This window comes from Myzus persicae, unplaced genomic scaffold, assembly GCF_001856785.1.
Source record: "Myzus persicae strain clone G006 unplaced genomic scaffold, MPER_G0061.0, whole genome shotgun sequence".
In the NCBI taxonomy this organism is placed as follows: Eukaryota; Metazoa; Arthropoda; class Insecta; order Hemiptera; family Aphididae; genus Myzus; species Myzus persicae.
Window position 1 is genome coordinate 82,613 of NW_019101460.1, and position 19,497 is coordinate 102,109.

At 31.1% G+C, this 19,497-nt stretch overlaps 1 protein-coding gene across 1 annotated transcript; it reads right to left on the reverse strand.

Annotated features, from left to right (window-relative positions):
* Positions 1–606: 606 nt before the first annotated feature.
* On the reverse strand, positions 607–13,588 carry LOC111029156 (solute carrier family 22 member 5-like). Its single transcript, XM_022308035.1, has 10 exons — positions 13,446–13,588; positions 9,497–9,743; positions 8,694–8,800; positions 6,151–6,305; positions 5,782–5,950; positions 5,585–5,714; positions 4,874–4,980; positions 3,275–3,489; positions 2,754–2,935; positions 607–1,413 (listed from the first exon to the last, which is right to left on the reverse strand). The coding sequence occupies exons 1-10, from the start codon at positions 13,586–13,588 to the stop codon at positions 1,234–1,236; spliced, it is 1,635 nt and encodes a 544-aa protein (XP_022163727.1). The 3' UTR covers positions 607–1,233.
* Between the last annotated feature and the right edge of the window lie 5,909 nt (positions 13,589–19,497).

The following is a 19,497-nucleotide window of genomic DNA, read 5'->3' on the forward strand; positions in this document are numbered from 1 at the left end:
TAATTATAACTATATTTAAAAGTTTTTGTGAAACTAAGACGACCCAATGGGCTATGAAAAAAATGTAATTTAAACATAATTTTATTTCACTTTTCATCAAATTTTGAAATGAAAAATATGCAGGAATTTCTTGCATTTTCAACAACAACAAAGCTGACCATCATATTTACCAATTATATACTTGATACTATTTAAATAATATTGAGCTAATTAAAACATTGTATTATAAAATACAACTGTTGTTTTACTCGTATAACTAATTAATAATAGATAATATTATTAGGTATAATTTATAATATAGAGTACCTATATGTACTCAGTAGATTCATGTCTTTTACTTACCATCAGTTTTATGAACATGTTATGAAAAACACTTTATTATCAAATTTAATTATTTTAGGCAAATATCCATGATTGATTTAGTTCTTATGAAAAAAGAGATGTTTTTTTAAATATCTACTTATAAGTTGTATATTTCTTCGTTCGAATTTACATTGTAACTAAAAAATATGATATTTTTGTAGAACTGAATATTGTGTTGTATTTATTTAATTTTTGAATAAATAATTGGAAGCAGCATTAGTTATGTAGAACAATAGGCAGAGAGTTACTTATTTAGTTTATTTATTGACACTAATAAACATATTTCTGCATACTTACAAATTCGTATAGGTTTAATATCATAGTAGTCATATAGCGTGAGCGTACAGAGTCAAACCGTATAGTTCTATGGCTTTCAATTAGGTATCTTTACACCAGGTCGTAACAGTAAAAAATGAGTGGTATTTACAATGACTAAATGTTAACAACTGTGTTAAAATACTTGTGTATAAGAATTAAAAAAAAAAGTCTGTCAAATATTATTAGAAAGCCGCTAAACTAAACAATGTAAATAACAGCGCGATTATAACTCATGATATAATATCGGTACACAAATTAAACTAAGTCGTTTTCATTAATATTAAGTCAACGGGGTGATGACTGAGGGCTTGATCAGTTATCACCTGCTCTTTCGAACGAGTGTGCGCCCCCAAACCGGATACCGTAGGCGCACATAGTAAATTAACTGGCGGTCGGTGCGTAATAATCGTATCTATACATATTACTGCGACACTAAAAACCTGTCTCGGTCGCGTATATAAACGTATAATAAATAATACCTAATAACAATGTTATGCCGAAATCGACCATATTGTTATGCATAATTATTATTGTACAGTGGTAATAGGAACTCTACGGCGAGTTTTTGTCAATGATTTTTGGCTTGACATCGGTACCGATCCCTTTGGCTTCGTCGATGGTGTCGGGCAATTTGATGTTTTTACTTTCCGGCAGAGTCATCGTGATGGCCGCGGCCGCCAGAGCGGTCATGCCGAACACGAGCATTGTCGCGTACACGCCGAAGTACTCCGTCTGAAAGCAATATTTCACGGTTAACCCGACTCGTCGACCATTAAAAGTGGACTTGGGGGAGGGCCACTTGGGACACCCAGAGTAGTAGTAATGAGCACTGTGCTGCACACGCGGCATTAGCAGCGGTGAGTACAAACGAAAGTTTTCTCTGATTTTACGATGCGCGAGACATTATTCAGTGCTTGGAATGGACTTTTTCTTATATGAAAATATAAAAATTTAATTTAAATAATATTTTTTATATTTTATTATATAATATAACATATTTATACTTGCGCCTCACATTATTATTTATTCTACTATACTAGTTATGATTTTATTACGTCCAGTAGCATCAGTTGCGTTCAGTAGGTTATTTAAGGGGGGTAGATCATTTTTGGCTATAGGGTGTAAGGTTTTTTTAATAAGTATTTCAGCAATATGTTTTGTTTTTAATTCAGTGTGATAAATTAGCATTATATACAATAGAAAATATTTAACTGATTTACTCCAGAAGTCAGCAAACAGCACAATGGTAACAAAACGTATGTTGTATTAATTGTACGTAATAAGGTAACTGGGAAGATCATATATTACATTTCATTTTTTTTTTTTTTGATTAAAGCTTCAACTACTAAGGTCATTGGCCTGGTTCTGTGGGGGGGGGGGAGGTTAGTTGGAACACGTTTGTATGTGTGGCAAGGATGTGTTGCTAAAAACCCGGATGGTCACCCATCCGAGTGCTAGCAACAACGGTGGGTACGTACGCTCTGAGCATTGCCGCACATTGAGCGTATGACCGTGCCTCACCAAGCCACTATATTTCATTGATTGATGGAAGTTATAGCGGTTAAGACGGTTAACTAATATCTTATATCACATAAATATACAAATATGTTACCTGTTACATAATTAATGCCAATTAATACTGTAAAATAATATGAATATATTTTATAGTACCTAGGTAACAATAAATGTAGTATATAATAAAATATAATTTATTTAAGGGGGTTTATCTGAATGATCATTCACCCGCTAGAGTTTTTTTTTTTTATTTATTAAATAAATGTATAATATTATAAGTGTTGGTATAGTTTGAAGTAAAATCATGGTCAATGCAAGTGCACTTAACGGAAAGGTAAGATAACAAGAGGAGGAGCCAGGGTTACAAATATCCTAGCCCGCCCAGGCGATATCGGTCCCCTGGCTTCTAATGTGAAAAAAATTTTGGTCATATCACCCCTAGAAAAAATCTTAGGTACGTCACTGGCAGGTTTTGTTATCCTATGTGTGAGTGGGTAGCATCTACATACTTGCCCTTATATGCATACAATGTCCGTGACGTCACGAAATACACTTACCAGCAACGTGGCCTGAGGCGACAACATGGACCCTATCCGACCCAGCATGGAGCACATGGACATCATGGTGGCTCGCATCCTGGTGGGGAATATCTCCGCGGTCAGCATGTAAATGATGCAAAACGCGATGGATATCGCGAGCTTACTGACCAAGAACAGCGACAGCTTTATCAAGTATAATTCTGTTTTTAGAAAAAAAAAGCAACGAGATAATATTATTAGTTATAAGTTTATTACTTAACGCATTAAGAATAATGACGATAAAAAATAGTAAGAACAGAATTTGTTCTCCAAAAATGTAGTTTTGTGACAACTTAAAAGTTAAAATTATCTTAAAGAAATGTTTTTAAAAACGTCAGTGTTTTTTCTTTTTAAATAATAATCGTTGTACTTTAAATGGATCACTCTGTATAGTAATATGGTATAGGTACAATACTGTGTACATCGTAGGACGTCTGTTTTATGTGCGAAAAATTCCACTCAAATGTAATGCTCATTAGTAGGTAATTATTATTACTCACCGCTGGGCATCAAGTTGTACGTGACGCAAGTGACGCCGCTGAACACAAACATGCAACAGAGTGACATTTTTCTTGACATGCCTTCCATTATCAACCAGTTCAACAGACAAGCCGGGATCTCGACGAACAACACCAACGAGAAGTTCAGATATTTGTCTCCGGCGATGTCCGTCGAGCTAATCGTCAGGCCGTAGTATACAAGGGTGACCGCTATCCTGGCAGAGGTAAAAAAATACACAATTTTCAATAAGTAAAACTGCACGCGTCAATATAGTACCTTGAAATTATAATATACAGGCGATTCACCAAGCATGCTCACCTCACCCCAACATTTTATACTTGAATAATAATATAACAATAATAGTAAAAATTACGATGTCGTTCAAAAGAGTGAGCAACTTAGAAAAAACGATTTTTACTCATAAAGTATTTTCTGAGATAAAGACTGTCTTACGTTAAAAGGATCATACCGTATACAATGAATATTTAAAGTTTTTTTTGAAGATTAATATTGTGCCATAATGGTAGGTAATCAAAATATAGGCGTGTTATATAGTTTATCATGTGGTTCATTGTTAGTTTCCGTTTGTTTTATAAATGTACATGTATAGAAATACCAATACGCAGTGTTGGAAAAGTTCCTTTTTAAAAGAATCTCGTTCCGTTCCCCATCTATTTCTTAACATAAGAACTTGTTCCAGATCCTTGATCCTTATTCAAAGAAAGAACTTGCTCCGAATCCAGTTCCTCTAAAAAAATAATTCATTCCAATTTTCGTTCCTTTTTTTAACCAAGTTATTAAAAAAAATTGCGGTTTTAGAATAATAACTTTTATTTGTAATGTTAGGTGAAGAACAATGATCAATGAATTAACCGCGAATTAACTAAAAATATCTTTTGACTTATTAAAGCGTAGAAAGAAAAAGAAATCTATAGTACAATTTAAAATATATTTTTTAAGATTTAAAAGAACTGTGATTTTTGTTCATGTTCCTAAAAAAAGAATTCGTTCATTTTCTTTTTTTTCTTTTTAAGGAAGTAGTTCCAGGCTTCGTTCCTACAAAAATAATTAGTTCCAGGAATCGGTTTACTTTTGAAACAAGTCCCTTCTCAGTTCTCAACACTTCCAATACGTATATATTAGGTATAAACAATATAGAAAATTAGTGTACATTTTTTTAACCCAAAATATTGTGAGGAAAAAACATTTGGAAATATTTGATTTTTCGTTAATTGTTATTGGAAAAGCTATTTTTATGAATTACGAAAACCTTTTTTTCATAAATCACTAGCTAACTTAAAAATGTTTAAGGTTCAATTTTTTACGTGGTTCTTCACTGCAAATCGAAGGAGAATTATTGTTTTTACAGAATGACTCTGGCTAACACGACTAGGTATAGTCAGTTGGTAAGACAAAAATCTAGATGTTTGAGCAAAATAGTAAATACCTACTATACTGATAAGGTGAACACTATTCTTATTTGGTTACACGTAGATTTTAAATTTATCAATTATTAAGTGTGCAGTGTGCACTGTGCACTTTGCTATGTGTGTGTAAATGTGCACATGTCATGAAAAAACCGTAAATAGCGATCTTACCACACATACGAACACCTAATCATCCTCCAAAATATTGTCGAAGAGCGGATAATGTCTTTGATGATACTGCTGAAATTTGAGTCTTGATCGTCCAAACTGTCCACGCTCTGTGAAAGTCAATATATTATATTTTTAATGCGTTCGATTCGTTTAGTGATTAAAAATCGAATTTCAACAACTGTATTACAGACAGAGCGTATATGCTTAGACGGCCGGTACCCGTTTCCACCAAAAGTGTACCATTCCTTTTTCCACCATGACCCGTTTCCACTAAAAGTGTACCTTTCCCTTTTCCACCAATACTCGTTTCCACCAAGACGAGTTATATACTGGCTATATAAGTTATGTTAAAAGCTGTTATAAAGCAATAAATTAATATACAACATAATATAAATGTATATGTTACTTTATAACAATAAAATGTTTATAATAGTCAAAATTTTCAAAATTGTCAAATGTCTAAATTTGATAAAAAAAAAACGATTTTTAATTATGTTGTATATTAATTTATTACATTTTAACAGCTTTTAATGTAACTTATAAGCGTAGTATATAGAACTTGTCTTGGAGGAAACGTGGTCAATATCTCATTTGGTGGACACGAGTATTTGTGGAAAAGGGAAAGTTACACTTTTGTTGGAAACGTGTTACGCCCGCTTGGACAAGTGTTACAGTATAATACAATGTTGATTTAGTTTTCAATAATATCACCTGCACTTGGGTGTTTGTAGGGAGGTCAGGAAAAGGCTTTTTATTGACAGCAGCTATTTTCTTGAGCGCGTTGATCACTTGGTCGTGTTTGCCTTGACTTTCCAACCACCTCATCGATTCTTCTGTTAGCCTGTGTAAAAAAATGAAATATATATCGTTTTAGTCGTTGCTAAGAAAAATAGTTCCAAGATAATAACCAAAAGTATGACAAGAACAGCAATCCCGGGATGTTGATTAGCCGCAACAAAATCCTCCAGTCTTGCACTATTTTGGCGGTATAAGCCACTAGAATAGAGCCAACCGGTAGGAAACATTCTAGAACCGAATAATACAGTACACGCTGGTGTGGCAAAAACAGCTCCATTGCTATAATTAAAGAAAATATTCATTTTAATTCACACGTCACATTATTGTACATTCAGACATTCAGTGCAATACATATGTCTTGGAACTGCACGCAGGACATTTGAAAAGTATAATAGATATTTATAAAATTTCATAGTATACCAGTGTATTTCATCGGTTAACCGTGGTTCCAAAATTTGAGGATCTGACGATTTACGTACCTAATATAAAAGTAACCGTGTAAATTCCACTGGAGATGATCGAAGACAAAAATTCTAAGACCATGAACATCGAATAACTGTTTGAAAACGACTGGATGATACTTAAGGTGGCCGATAAAACTGCACAAAACACCATGGTAAATTTTCGGCCGTACCTTCAAAAATTTGTAAGTATTTGAACATTTTTAACCATACCTATTATATAATATAGCAAAAGAATACAATATAGCAGAGTTCTTCATGCTAAACAAGGTGATTAACATAACTCATTTACCATTTTCTTGAAAAGTACTGTCACTAAGTGATAATTTTCAGAAAACTTTCGATATTACGATATAATATGTTTTCTTTTGTAACTTTGTTTTTAACAGTATACATTCTTGGAGAAATACGGACTCGTGAGGGGGCCGTGGTCACTTGTGCCCCTTAGAGCTGCCTTTGCAGTTGTGCCACTACTCCTCTAAACTTTAAATATTTATAAGCTATAACTCATTATCAATCAACTATACAAGTTAGAAATTTGATTTTTAAACATTGAAATCCTCAGATAAATATTTAACTTATGATTATGAAATAAAAAAAATGTATGTAGTCATAAAATTATGGTAGGTAATAATAAAAAATTATGAAAATACAATTTTCTTTCAAAAATATTGTTTTGTAATGACTTAAAATGATGTATGAAAAATAACCTTTTCAAAGATATAGACTTTTTTTCTGGAGAAAATTAGTGTTTGCTTTTAAGACACCATCAGTAATCACACATATACACTATTTAGGTAAAACAAGGTACATCATATTATATTAGAATTTCAATGTAATGTTACATAAAAGAATATCAGTTTAAAAAAAAATACAACTCGCTATTACACATAGATAAAAGTGTCTCATCTACATTCGAGTCATTCCTTAACGATAGTGTGTATAAGTATAAGTATAACCTTCGGTATTCATTTCTTTGAAAACGTGTTTTTTGGTTAAAACTGTCTGCACTCTACGGTACCTAAAGATTATAACTATCATTAAAGCACCAGGACTGATTAACCACGTGCTGACGCAATGCTATAGAAAAAATGCGACGTTACCCTGTACATCTTATATTAGGTACGATAAGTCGATACGTTCATGTCATACACGTGAAAATTTCTCTAATGCTTCGCACGCATAGGTTTTTAATAAATTGTATGCGTAGGTATAATTGTTTAAAATGTAAAGTGCCGAATGAGCTACCGTATTTCTCCCATTCATACACTAGGTACGTACATAATAATGATAGGTACTATGTAAGTCTTCGATGCAAGCTTAAGGTTCTCAACAAATCTTATTCATGGTTTAACGTTACTTTTTTTCTGTGACTTTACTGTATGAATTGTTTATATTAAAATATAGATTAAAGTACGTTTACCATTTTCTGGAATCCGGTGCCTTTCCTGGGCTACAATAACCCTCCTCCCAGCCGTAGGTACAGTGCGTACGCCACTAGAACGGGTTTAGTCTTAGGTATTATATTATAAGAAAAATATTTTTATATTGTATCTATTCTTGATATCTACGGAGAATGGAGATTGTGCGTATTAGTATACTCTTAAACTGAACAGAAGGACGCATAGAATTACAGGAACAGAAGCTACGATTTTTTAGTTGTACTGGTCATTCTGACCTAACGTAAGGGCCTCTCATTTGTACATTTCACAGACCTCGAAAATCATAGAGTCAGCACTGAGTCGTGGTATGTATAGTTAAATAGTGATTTTATACATAAATACTCAATACTTGTGTAGTTGTGTGTAACAACTGTTAACCATATATTACGAGTATGTTATGTGCATAACATAAAGTGATTTGTAAGATCCTTATTTTTTAAAATTACGTCAAAAAAAAAAATCAATGATTGTGGTACATTTTGTATTTACGATTGTCTCACGTTAAAAAATATCGGAGGCATGCAACAATAATTCAGGCAGTAATGAGTGTTAATATCATTATGTGCTATATTATGATATTGATATTTGAAATAGAACACCTATAGTTATTAGACGTTTGATGTACGTAATTAATGTGTATGATTTATATTAATAAAATTGTGTATATTTAAAGTGTATCAGTCAGCGGCGAATTCATGAGGGTGAAGGAGGGGGAACCCCCCAAATGTCAGGAACAAAAAATAAATTATCTGACCATCAAATGTACAACTAACAAAAAAATTTAAAAGTTTCAACACCCCCCCCCCCCCTTGTTTTTTTCTGCTTTCGTCACTGGTATCAGTGTGTGATATGGGTGTATATAGCAACATGCATTAGACATATTTCAACAGGTCGTCGGATACCCACTGAGTACTGGCTAGGTTTTATAGTTTGTAAGATGGAGAAACACACACGGGACGCGGGTTTGACTTCCTAGAAGCTGCACTTATAATTACTATCTCACATTTTGGTAAAATTATATTTAATTTATAGGAGACACTATCTATAACAAGAAATCAAATTTTTTTTGTCTTGTAAAGTTGCAAAAACTTTAAGATTTCAGATGTATTTAATACTCACCAGTCAGCAATGATCCCTGACAATGGTATTCCGATAAATTGACCGAAGTTGTTGATCGTACCTACCATTGATAGCTTCCATTTGTTATCCTCGCACATGAGTCCAAACTACGTAATAATAATGTGCATATATTAAAAATTTGTGTGGGGTAGTTTTTGTAATATAGATTATAGACACTAGGTTTTTAATTTTTAGCATACGCCTTATATACAAGATTTAATATTTGTATAAAAATAATAATAATGTTAATAATATGTGTATTTTGTAAATAAATTCATAATACATTCATAATAAATTCATCAATATTTTCAGAAAAAAAACTATGATACAATATAAGTAGTTATTATTATGTGAATATTATAGTACCTATAGTTAAGTTTTAATTAATTAGATGTTATATATTAAAGTAAAATATTTTTGGTATTCCGATTTCTAGAAAAAAATAAAAATGTATGTGCCTAATATAATATTGTTTGTTAGAATGTTATTTTATTTACATTCATATCGACAGCTGAATTTTTATAAGACAAATATTATTTTAAATAAAGGTTTAATTTTATAATATAATTAATTTATATTAATATTTTATATCGAATTAGTTTTGATTACATAATTTTTTATAATGTTATACCTATTACAAATGAAGTTTTTAGCTTATTATTTAATTTCACTGTGAAGTATAAAATTGTTAGGTTTTCGAAATTGTAGAAATCAAAAAGTTCCTTCTGGAAAACGACATACTGCGGTTACGGGTAGTCACACGCTTTTTACCATAGCAATGTTATGGAACCATTTATACGTACCTCCTTGCCGATGGTGTTTTCGAAGTCTTCGAACACCCAGTTATTGCGACACCACTCGGTCGCACTTTCGTTGAATCCACCGGACAAGCAACGTGTACCGTTTATTAGCGGACCAGACAACACAGCATACCGCAGACACTTGCGAGGCTGATTCGTGTCGTTTCTGTAAGGCGTCGTGAACCGCAACCATTTAGGCTCGTAAGTACGTCCTTCCAGGTTCGGACCGTCGCATTCCGGTATTTCGCACCTACAGTAACAACAAGTAGGTGTCTGTTAAATATTTGTGGACCTTTTTCTCTTAGGAGAATTCAAGGTACAGGTGACCGTGATTTTACAACTTATATACAAATATTGTCCTAATTTTTTCCATCCTGCTCAAGGATACCGACGTCGTGCTCGCAGCTCATGCGCCTAAATAGATGTGGACTCATTGCAATACCTACTGTAATATATAACATTCGGTTCACGTGTTTTAATAAAAAAGACAAAATAGTCCACTGGTGTGACTAGTGTACATAGGCAGGAATACAAAATAACGGCATACAATATATTTTAATATACATTAATTAATGTATTTTAATTAATTAATTAATACATTCATCTTTGATATTATACACATTTACGAACGATCCAGAAGCCAACCACACACAGAATTATTGTCACCGGTGCTTCATTGGTAATTGTCATTATACATATTATGTACTAAACTCTGATATTCAAATAAATATTTTTTGGCTATTTAAGAGAGTATTTGCTTTGACACATTTCAATTCGTTGGATTATTCAAACATCAGGTATATGTAATGCACTAAGTTATAGCATAACTATAGTTAAATATTTATTGTGACAAAGTAGTGAGTGTTGTGATTAATTGTAAATTAATTAGTGTTATAATCAGATAATCTAATATTAATTTAACTTAAAATTATTATACATTAAACACAGTAAAGTCAAATGTCAAGCTCAGGATACTTTCGAATGTCAATCGGCCCGCGACAGGTTACGTGGTAGTGTCGTAAAGCCTAATTAGTACTAATTAAAATATTTAAGTTTAAGTAATATCATTTAGATCATATATTCAATTATCAAACATTAAATATAAACTTCAGACTAAAATTTACTATAGTACTTGGTTAGTATACATTTAATATACAATTATACAAAACCCCTATATATCATTTTTAATTCTCCGGTTAACTCATGTTGCACATTAGCGTCCCATTGTGAGGTATTCATAAGATAAATAAAAAACACTACACACATATAAGTTGTCCCCTCATATTTTACTTATGATAGTTCATCGACCTCCTAATTCGACCCCTTTCACATGCCATTCTTACACATCTGGAATTCTTATAAACCAATAAATTCTTGCCACCACTTCCTTGTTATTTTTGATTTAATACATTGTATTATTTAAATCCACTACACTAATTTTCTTAATACGTCGATGCACTGCAAATATAGAATATCTGATAAACGATCATTAAACGTTTAGACGAGCTTCGAACAGTTGCCGTATGTTCTTCTCGGTGTTTAAGCACCCTATATTAATTTATTAATTGCATTGTAGTTTATAGTTTATTTTGTTTGTTTATTTTGCCGATTGCAGTGATTGGTGATTCCCGCAAATCATCCTATAGTTAGTTCAGAGATTCACAGAGATATTATATGTAGCAGTTATTTTATTTTTACGTGTACCTACAAAAATCGTTTTTTACTCAACAGTTAATTAATTTTTTTCGTTTTATCTATTTACTCGCACTAAGAAATGTGTAATAATGCATTATTTTTTTATTGGTATATCTGTAATCTATACTCCCTCCTCATATAAAATAAAAATAGATGTTTAAATATTTCGGTTTTTTAACATTATACATGTCATTATCATATCATAACTAATTTTCATACGTAATCGTTATAATATTTTTGGGTAGAAATTAAAAAAAAAATTATACCAATAAAGTATGTAAGCACACGACCAAAAATCACTATTGGTTAATTTGAGTAACACTACAGTAGAACCAATTAACTACCATATTAAAAATCCGATTATAGGTTTAAACTTGAATTTTTCCAAAAACTAGTTTCTAAAGAAATTTATCATACTCGTACAAGTAATGAAAATACGAATACAATTATAGGTACAATAGATATACATATATATATTATTTCATGGTCAGATGAAGTATTTCTTTCAAATGGAAGACGAAATTTGGCGATAAGTAAAAGATAAAACGTATAAAAAAACGTAACTTCAACTCGATTTTTTTCATATTATTCCCCACAGAAATAAAATATCTAAAAAAAATTAAATAATTAATGTAAATATTTGTGTCGAATTGAAATCTCTACAAACCATAAAATAATTATACATGACCAACAATTGAATTTTTTAAGTCTATGAGATATAAAACTCCAAGGCCAAAAAGTTGGAAGCGTCAAATGTCAAAAATGTTCAGGAAAGCAAGACAAAATTAGTGCAATATTTTTATATAATCCATCAATTAATATCAAATTTTTATTTTTTAAGTTCCCGTTAAGTAAATAAAATATTCATTGGACCCGGGATTGAAACATAGTTTATAATATTTACTATCCAAATACCAAAAGTACAAAATATGTATAACATTAATGAGTACTTGGTAGTTATAGAAATTATTGGTCGCTTACTATGTAAAACATAACTTATCTGTATTTTTTTTTTAAATTTCATATTAAATGCATGATATAAGTGCTGATATATAGATTTAGAATAATTATATCAGTTCTAAATGTCATTGTTAATTGTTAAATATACAATAAAATGTAAGCAATTAAAGTTATTTAAATAGAATATTAACATAATGGCTACCCCGTACGGTAAAATAATTGTAGTGAAAACTAATAAATTATATAAAATTAAAATATGATGTAACCTACGTCATCAATTTCTCAAGTGAATATGTGATAAAATTGGCAGTAACTATAGTATTATAATTATTGTAATGTAGTCAGTTTGGATGTAAAACCGTACTGTTGACATCAACACGGAATTGTAAGATTAATCAATTCTCCATTCTGGAGCTTACATAATAATATAAGACTATCAGTTTTTAAATTGTTTTACTTAAAACGTATATAAAAGTAAATTGTGCCTATGTATTACTTTTAAATTTCTAAAAGTATAACTTATTATAAGGAAGATTGTACGAAATGTTCAAGTTTTTTGACAAAGTATAAATATTCTTATTGACATTTATAGAAATTTCAAACACCCATAAATAGCTTAAAATTAGTCTGAATATTTTGAAAATTATAATATAAGTAATAGTGGACTGTTTCAAATTTTAATTTTTGAACTTTAAACGCTGAATATTCTCGTTTTTAGTATATTTTTAAAAATATTTTACCGATTATTATGCAAATTACTGGAAATTTTTATTTTTGATCCCTTACCCCAAAGTACCAACTACATCTAATTTTTCTCTATCAGCCTCAATAAATTCAAGAGTAAATCATTTTTACACCTCAAAAAGCTGTCTACAGACGAACGAAAATAAAGAACACATTGTAAGACCAATTACATTCATCGCATCGCTTAGAGTTTAAAATAGGTATATTTAAATATAGTTTTAATAATGCTGAAGCACTCACAGTATTTTCGTTGAAATTGCGCATTTGCTCCACCGAGTATCATTTCGTTTCGGTTCTTTAGTTTTTGTTTTGTTTAAAACAACTACAGGTTTGCGTTTACCTCTCTCGGTTCCACATCTCAATAAGAATTATAACCCGTTTAGTATTGGTGTGTATCTGTATATAATGCACCCATAAAACTCATGTAGTCTGATCTGATTAGACGGTTTATGGTAATGCACTAATGCACATCAAAGGAACTGTTCCAGGGATACGTGCTCAGAGTATAATATTCGAATGTACCTAATCGATAATGTGTTTTTCACCCGTTTACCTGTATTTCAAATCACTGGCCGTGAAGACGTAGGCGACCGGTGACACGTTTGAATACATTATCATTAGGCCGAACAAAATGCAACCCATGAACTGGTAACGGCCCATGCCCAGTGTCACCAGCACGTTGTCGATGTCCACCATATAGCGTGTGAAAATTCGAAGAAATCTGTTTGAATTTCCCGAAAACCGCGGAATGAAAATTTGCTGAAAATTTCAATGCCGCCGCGGGTGCCGATGCGCTCTGGTCACGGACGCGGACTGCAGCAGACAGCGGTAAATATTATTCTAACCTCCGCCGACGACGACGGTCCGGCGACGAGTGCGCAACGTGAAACAGGTTTGCTCCGGGTTTGGCCAGAGGTAGACGTCTTATTGTCTTAACGTTGCGATTATATTCGTACATCATGCATAATATACTTCCATGTTAATATGTGTCACAAAGATTATTTTTTCAGACGCATAATAAGCAGCTTATTCATGATAATAATAATTGTGTATAAAATAATATTATCGCGTTCGCGTACAGCAATATTATTATTTATCGTGATGATGTGATAGTGTACAATAACGTACCTATATATATATACGGCGACGGGCATCGTGTGTGACGTGTTTCGATCTAAACTGGACGTTCAGTCTACCGCACGCGGACGCACACACAAACACTATGACATAATATTAAAATGCTGTTGGGCAATGAGGGAATTCGTCTCGCGGTGTTCACGACTGCGAACGTACAATTTAAAGTTTGCTGCGTGACACTGCCAGGCGATTATGTACAATTCCGGATCGCCGCTCTTATGTTTTATATTAACGCCTCGTCGAGAGCAACGCGAAATACACCATATTCAAAGTACACGCGAAATGTGCGATTTCGAATATACAAGGTGATTTACCAAGCAGCAGCATCACTCTCATTGTTTCCTTTAATGATGAATTTTTTCAAATTTTGATTTTTGGAATTTTCAAACATATCTATAATTATAACCATATTTTCAAATTATTGAGATTGTTATTTTTTCGTTCTATTTAATGATTTCCTGCGACGATACAAACTTCGGTTTTTTAAATGAGAACAGCAATTTTTTTTTGTTCATTATTTAGTGGATAGTTTTTTTTAAAAATTATTTTAATGTACCGAATTCAAAATTCGAAAGAGTAGTTTCTCAGTTATTGAAATGGCTATGCTAAGGATGTACTTCGACAATTTTCACAAATTATTAATATCGATGGATTAATAATAATTACTATAGAAAGATTAAAATTCACCATAACTCCCAATTTTCCCATATCTTTCAAACATTACGGTAGACCTGCTATTATCCGTACACATTCGTATGTATCGTACACACAGTTAAATAACCAACGTCAAACATAACTAGTTTGAATTTTTATTTCTATTTGACAATATGTTCAGTCGTTCAGACAATTTATGTGCTGAATAATTTACAGTAGAAGAGAAGAAGGGGGTATCATTAAGTAAACTAGATATTTTAGCTCATGGCAATAGAAAATGATGTTCTATACAAAATAGATAATGATGCAACTATTAAAATACTCAAGTCTAAAAACACACTACCATTAGACACAATTTCTAGCTAAATATAAAAATATTGTAACATTAATAATTTAAATTATTCACTTGTATTGTGTTATATACGTATTTAGAATAATGTAAATGTGTAAGCTATTGTAAACACTTATGCTGTTCAAAGCTTGTATAGATGTATACTCTATCGTAATTCTTAATCATCATATGATTAATTATACCGTTTAGCCTGTAATCATGTATATTAATCAAATTGGCTAAAATGTAATATTCGGTAAATACGTAAGCTAGTAAGTAGGCCGGTACTTTTATATTTCTCCGGGCCGAAATCTCCCCCGATATGCCCCTAGAGTTTTTAATTTTTGTTGAAAGCTTTAGTAAAAAAATAACAATAATATATATTAATATATTATATTATTTGACTATATAACAATTATTAACGACTAATGTTTGTAAAGTATATTTTGTGATATTGATGTTAAAGTAATTTATTTGCTATTAGTAGTCAATTAAATCCGAAGACCTTACTACAACTACAACTATATAAAACTGTATTTAACAACAGCATCACGAGAGGTGGTAAAACATATCACAGTGATGTAGGCTGCCTTGACAACAAAACACAATAATCTATATATCTTACCCTACTACCCCGCACTGTCATCTATACCATACATATTGAGTAAACGAGTAAACAAAAAGCGCCCTCTATGTCTTGTCACTTTCCATACATGCACTGTTTTAACCCATAGGTAGTTAAATCCAACTGCCCAAGATACGTCCGAGATTTACATCACATAACTCGATGGTGAGCCAGTGTTCAATTTCGAACACGTTTAAACAATTTAACATTAAAAACATATTTAAAAAAATTTATTTCAATATTTCTGCAAAAAGTCTACTGGCGAATTTTAATTAGGCGTCTAATGATGTGGAATCACGAGGATTATCGTGAAAGGTTAAATTTCTATATTGTTACGTGTCTGGACACTATAGAAACCAAACGTTCACATGTGAATTTGATAGATGATATTATGAGTCAATTTTAGTATTTGTAATTTACGCCACCATTTGAGTGCGTATGGAATCAGTAATCACAGTAAAAAAAAAAAAAATGAATTATTTATCTGCATCTAAATATTAATTTTGGTAATATACATCACGACAGAAACAAAAAGATGTGACATAATAATGTTATCTGTGGCCTGTGCCAGGCTTTTTACATATTTTATATTAAAATGAACTTGATCGATGAGTAAAATACAATACAATATAATACATTTGAATAAGTTTTAAAAAAAGTATTGCTATATTTTTTAAGTGACTCAAATGACAATTTTTTGTATAGGTACAAGATTTCTTCGATAACAGATGTCCCTTTTCTAGTTTTGGGCGGTAAAAGTTACCAAAATTAATTTTTAGACTTGGCTCAAAACACATTTTTTTTTTTTTTGGTTATTTTTGACTCAAATTACACACGCCTGTAAATTCGCCTCATCGTTTTCGTAGCTCTCGATAACAGTGACTACTATAACTTATTTACAGTCTGTACCATATGCTTATCTCTGGTAACGTATAAACATCATTATATGACCCAAAGTGCAAACCACAATTAACAATATCACGATTAAACCACCGCCTATGGGCGATAAGCCCGTCTAACGAATTTTACACACAATAATAATGAGCTCTACGTCAAATACTGATACTAAGTAATAACATTATAATATTCACTAACAAGACCTAACTAAAGATCTCAAGGTCGTCCCTCCACCCATTGTTAAAAATTTAGATTTAACTCAGAACATAAGTCCCAATCACATCCTTCAAACCCCTAAAACCCGACAATAAATCGAAAAACAATGCATTCTTTTCTACACCAAACTGCTTCACACCTTTTAAAAATGCACAAATAATGAAATAAATTAAAAACAAACTCAACCTACCAATCAACAACATATGGAAATTGAAATTAGCAATAAATAATTACCTCTGTTATCTGTAGATAAACGCGATCACCGTGATAATTACCTGTAGGTATTGGTAATAAATTTAACAAATTACATAGAACTTCGTATAGAAATCTCATCTATATTACACGATGACTTCAGTGCAACCGAAAAATAAAACAAAATACTAATGAAAGTAAAAACAGTTGAAGGTTTCCATGTAATCACAATAAGTGTGAATGAAAAAAAAATACCAGTATTTCACATAGGTATGGAATGAAAAGCTAAAATGTGAAAAAGGATATATTATCAGCTGTCAATCGTAACCTACCAACATTAACTAATACAGAAACCAAGACCTACGAAAAACCGAAAAACGTCAGTAATAAGACAAACATATAAAAATAAAGATCCACTGCCTTTACTATGGCTGCAGTATATTTAGCTCTTGCAGCTGTCAATGTGTTGAATAAAATCACCGACTAGGTTCAAAAAATAGAAGTTGAACCTAAACCCAACAAAAATGTCTGCCTTAAATATTTACCCTAAAAAGATAAAACCACACCAGAAACATTTACACAAGCAGCCAGGCTATACAATGGAATAGAAAAAGGGACTCAGTCAATTACCTTGGTATTTTTTTTTGAAATATAATTTAGATGGATTAAAATTACTTAATTTACCCTTAAGCTAATTTCAAAAAAACAATTAAAGTCAAATCATCCCTCCTTCTGTACACTTCAATAGCCAGGCCACTTATAGCCTATGGCTGCACTGTTCGGGCATCAGCTTTATATACTTAGATCAATAAGATCCAAATTCTTCAAACTAAATTACTAAGGATATGCCCAAAAGCACCCTGGCTTATGAGGAATCGTTAGATCTACGACGACATAGGAATACGTTCCTCACAAATATCTGGATCAAAGCTAAATTAAAATCTTTCACTCAACCACACCAAACTAAAACACTCGGACGCAGTCCGTCATTACAACCTAGGAAGCAAAACCCACAACAGATATCTGTGGTTTCGACTACCGTGGACATCCTCTTAATGGACACAGAAGAGTTTTCATCAAAATATGAAGATCAATACTAAATATTATTTCTAAGTTATTATCAATATCATCAATATTCTTATCCTTAGTTAGCTATCTTATCATTAATAGTACCTATTAATATAATTGTAAAAAAAAAAAAATAGTTGTAATAGTGCTTGATGGATACGATGCATTAAAACGATTTATGATTAATGATGAATAAATAAAAAAATTCTACTTAATATAGATAAAATAAAGATAATATTAAAATGTAACAATAATATTTAGTTCGTAGTAGTATTTTTTTATTTAGTTAGTAATGCCAAAATGACCGGGATATGGCCATATGAGATATAATACTTTTAAAAAATGTCCACAAAACAAATATAAATGGAAAAAAAATTGGTTTTTATGATACAGAAACATTACACAGCATTCATTATTTCGTTTAGCATCATTTTTGTTTATTCTATGTATTTCGTGATGAGTTATGTTTTGTTGTATGATATTCTATATTATAATATTTTGTTAACTACTATGTTTTGTTTTGCACTATTTTATTATTTTTCTTTATTTTACATTAGTTTTCTGTTTTTATTACGTTTAAAAATTTGAATCGTTTTGTCATATTTAACGATTTTACAACGTTGCAAGTCCTTCTTATAATCGTTTTTACAACTGTGTTATTCTTGAGTCTTGACTAATGTAATAATGTTGACAATCAGAATAGTTTACACTCATCATAACCACAAACAGTTTTACTTTATTCATATAATAATACGTGAAATATAATACAACCATTATGTATATGTAAATGTAAGTAAAATTAACATGATTTGCTGTTATATTTGATAAGAAAACAAGAAATGAATGGGATAAAATACACACGATTACACGAATAAGACCAACCTAATATTCTATATGATATCGTTCATTTAAAAAAAATTAACTCAGTTTACCTGCAAATATTTCTGCAAAAAAACTATTTCTTGATAAATTAATCATCAAATATCTTTAAATCTAATTTTTTTTTAAATGTTATAAAGGTACTATTATTAATTTCCAGATCTATTCGTTTAATGTTATGTATTGTTAAATTGCACACAAATAAATACAAATGGAATAATATTATATTGTAAAAAAAATTCGATGAATATTTTATTGAAATTAATAACATTATATTTTGAATGGATATAATTAAGTATATTAACTATTTCAATAGCGTAAAACAACACAAAAATGATTAACTTATAAATGAAATTACCATAATTTAATTATTTGAAAAATTAAAATAATAATAGAAATATACATAGAATCTGTTGTTTTTATTTTAATGAGCTGGGAGCAAATATGGTTGGACATTTACTTAAATAAATAAAAATGCATTTTAAATATTACTTTTCACCTAAATACCATTGCTTCTGTACATATTCTACCTACATATGTTTCTAGTTACATATTACATTATGTCTCCATGTCGGAACACCAAGTTATTTTTAAAATTCGACTAAA